At 39.3% G+C, this 4069-nt stretch overlaps 1 protein-coding gene across 1 annotated transcript; it reads right to left on the minus strand.

The window, feature by feature from the left end:
- Positions 1–2178: 2178 nt before the first annotated feature.
- Positions 2179–3159, minus strand: LOC113316742 (transcription factor-like protein DPB). The gene has a single exon (XM_026564887.1). The coding sequence runs from the start codon at positions 3157–3159 to the stop codon at positions 2179–2181; it is 981 nt and encodes a 326-aa protein (XP_026420672.1).
- Positions 3160–4069: the final 910 nt, after the last annotated feature.

Here is a 4069-nt window from a genome sequence, read left to right on the forward strand (position 1 = left end):
GTTTGACTCATGGAGAAGAGAAATTTATGACTGAATTACAGCACGCATTTCACGAGTCTGACTACCTTCTCAGACCATTTCCAATGAGGAAAAAAGAAATTCCCTTAAAATTCGAGGTGGCAGCGAATCTAATCGTCGTGTAAAGCGTTAGGGGAACTTCATATCTGATGGTGGATGATGTGTTCTATGATCGTTTAAATGTTTTACGATCGATAAAATGTCCCATGGTGGGCAAACTGTTTAGTGAGAATCAGTTTTTTAATAATTTATTACTATTGTAAACACTAACATTTTTATGTTTGGACCCATCTTGATTTCTTTGTTTGTAGCGTTTTTTTTATCCATTTTTATACTATAGGAAATTGTTTTTATGAAGTGTTCTCTCATTGGTTGCACCGATCGGTGAAAATTTCACCGATTTCCAAATGAATCGAGGAAAAGTTTACCGGTTAACTAAGGGTGCGCATTCATCATTTCACCAAAACTTCCTTTATACACTTTCCCTATTATTGCAACTCCCTCTGTAAACTTCCCTAATACTGAAACTGTATATCGAGGTGAAATCGAACTTTGAATAACCTCACCTATCCCGTCTGTATTTTGGATCTGAATGTAATGTTACGAAGAAGAATAAAATTCCTTCTCGACAATTAGGGCAGAACTCACCCGCACGATGACACATCTCACCCCAAATGTGGACACGTAGATGGAAAGGTGCCTCGAAAGTAATGGGAGAAAATAATTGGGTGTAAGTGTATTTTGGCACGTCGTCAGGTGTCTTTTGTCTTTCACGTCCGTCGTCCTCCTCTTGTCCGATAGATGATTAGCATACGTGGCATGATCCCACATGGCTGGTATTTTTGTCTTTTTCTCACACGTGAGAATTCACACGTACTTAACTGACTTTTTTAACAATGGGGCATTTTTCCAACCTTTTTTAAGGTTGGGGCAGTTTCCCAACATTGGGGCGCATATTGGAGCATTTTTCCAAGTTTCCCTATCCACTGTCCAGAGAAGAATAAATGAATATCGAGTCGTAATTGTACTACCAGATATGCAGAAATTGCCATTTGCTGCATTGTGTGAGATTTAAACCAGAGTACTGATGGGGGACTATTGGGGTCAAGGTCAAGTGGTTGACCCTCCTTTCACCAAAACTTCCTCTATACGCTTTCCATAATCCATATTACTGCAAAATTCCTCTATATATACACTTCCCTAATTCTGCAAGTGTACATCTTTTCAAAATTTTATGGCTTGTCTCACTTTTTGCAGTCCTTAAAACCAGGCTTCCTTAATAACTGTGAAGTGAAGTGAAACCACAATCCACACCCTTCAAAAACCCAAGCTGCTTTCCTTTGTGCAATTATGAAAAGACCTCAAAAGACGACCTCAAAAGTACGAAAATCCTCTTACTCTGTCTGAAAATCTTGGGGTTTTGATCAGATCTATTTTAGTTTGTATAACTCCGGATTTAGATTCATTTTTCCTGAAATAAAGTAAATGTTTATCTTTTTATGTTGTTGTTAGCATTTGATTACATCTGATCATTCAATCTAAACAGAGGAATTGGTAAAGATTTTTGTTATTTTTGTTTGTCGTAATCATGTTTAATGCAGAGTAAAGGAAAGTTGCGATCCATTGTTGCTGTTCAAAGAGTGACCTATAAGAAAGCCGAACATTCATTTGCAAAGAATATGGCAGTACATGAATGGTGAAAAGCATATTGGGTGATAAGTTGGCTTGATGAATAAGTAATGACTTGGTCTCCTTCAAGTAGTCTTTATGCAACGTTCGAATTTTATCTATTTCTGTTATTACAACGTGCATTCACTTCTTACACATTCACTTCATACTCCTGCTGGCAAGCTCTGGTAATGCTGGTGCTTTGAACAAAGAACAAGAATAATATTGTAGTATGATTCTTTCTAATTATTCGGGTTCCCCATAAAGAGGAAACAAGATAATGATCCAAAAGTGATCCAAAACGAATTACCGACCCTCTGACCTTGATCAAAAAAAAAAAAGAAAAAAAGTTCAAAATATTGAAAAATGCCATGGTTATGACTGTTTTTCCAACTGGTCACCCCCTTATCGCCAGATTACTTTACAAAAAATATTGAAAAATGCCAGTGCTTGCTTGAAATTACATCTGTTCATGACAAGCCTTTTTTCTTGTTAAGATGGACGAAGTTGACGGTTTACTTGTGGCGTTTGAGACATGCGATTGGAAGCAGATTCTTGAGTACAAATCTGATTCTTCTCTGGAGAACCGTCACACAATCCCATCGATTTAAGAACAAAGCTATCGTCATGGAGCTCAAAAGGAGCATTATTGAAATCGAAATGCACCAACTGCGTATCCTCTGAAATCTCCACCTCAACAGTCGCATGTGGACGCATCTGCACCAGAATAAAAGGCAGAGGCACACCCCCTTTACTTGCAGCAGCAGCATTCCCTGAACAACACAATTGCTTATTCTTCTGTATCAGATTCTGAAGACCTGCAAATTGCTCCCCAAGTTCTTGCAAATGTGCAGCCTTGTTTGCAATTCTATTTCTTAGGCCAAGGCGTTGAACCTTGAGCTCTTCACCGGCGCCAGCACCAGACAGTCCCCTCCATATTATCTCTTTGTTTTCATCTTTAGAAATGATATCCATTGCCATAAGAACATTCAATGCATCATACACTCTCCGTCGTATATTTTTCTCTTCAAAATTTTGTGGATTGTCAGGTGTTTGTGTTGAAAATTCAGCTACAAGCTCATCTGCAACCTCATTGTAAGTAGTTCTAACTTTGGCTTCCACTTTTTCGCACACTTTGACGCTGAATTGGCGCAGTCCTCTACCACCACCAGTGGCCTTATTATAACCACCTCCTCCTCCTGCCTGCGCTCTTTTCTTCTTCTTCCCTGAAATAGCCCCTGGAGATCCCGCATCATCAGCAGCAGCAGCTTGAATATCAAGATGATGTAACCTATTCAAGGTTTTACTGGATGGAGAAGAACCCACACTTCCGCTTGTTGACATTGATTTCCCACCTCCACCAGTTGCAGCGGCGGCGCCACCACCGGATACAGATGAACAGCCTCCTCCATTCATAAACCTCCCTTGATTTTTCCCCCAATTTTCTTGATTCGCCGCCGCTTTAATCACCATTCCTCAAATAATAACTTTATGAATCAATAATAATCTTGGATTAGGGGGAAATTGAAATTACCAAATAAACAAGTAGAAGAAGATCAAGGTAAATGAAAGATCCTAGATTGAATTTTTAGGTTTTCACTGTTCTTCATTTCTTCATTTTTGACTCTATTGAAATTGGGAAAGGACTATTGCGTTTGAGAGGAAAGAGAGAAAAAGTAAAAAGAAGAAGAGACCCCGTTTCCCCAAATTTTGACCCGTTGAAGGAGAGTGAATTCACGCCCGACCTGTCCCTTTATTTGCTGCAGTCTTTTCACAGTTTGACTCGTGATTTATAAAGAGGATACCAGTTCTACTAAGTGCTGATACCGTTTCATATAGAATAAAAAGATCTCACCGATTATGTCCGTTGGATCGATGAAATGGTATCAGCACTTAGTAGGACTGGTATCAGCACTTATAAATCATGGTTTGACTGACTGATCTATTGAGAAAAGAAATTCAATTTTCTAACCCCATTTCCTCGAGTCAAGCCCTATGTGGTTCATGATAAGGTTAAGTCTTATGGGCTAGATTGAAGGTGCTAGATTAGCAGTTAAGTGTTGCAATTAAAAAAAAAAGTGTGGCTTAAAAGGTAACAGTAGTTCAGTCTCGTACCAGTTGCTAGCATGTGAACTAGCAGTTAGATAGTTTCGCTGAATAATTCAGCCCTAAGAAAACCACCTTCTCGCGTAATGATTCAGTGCTGGGAGATTTATTTTTGAACTGACGGCTGAGATTTAAAGCGCTGACCTGAACGGTTCATCGATGGGCGGTGGTCCCAGCTGACGTGGACTGTTAATTTAGCTGTTAGATTAGCACTCCCATAAGACTTAGGCGGTTGACCTAGCTGACGTGGATTGCCAATCTAGATGCTAGATTAGCA

This window comes from Papaver somniferum, chromosome 10 (genome assembly GCF_003573695.1).
Source record: "Papaver somniferum cultivar HN1 chromosome 10, ASM357369v1, whole genome shotgun sequence".
Taxonomy (NCBI): Eukaryota; Viridiplantae; Streptophyta; class Magnoliopsida; order Ranunculales; family Papaveraceae; genus Papaver; species Papaver somniferum.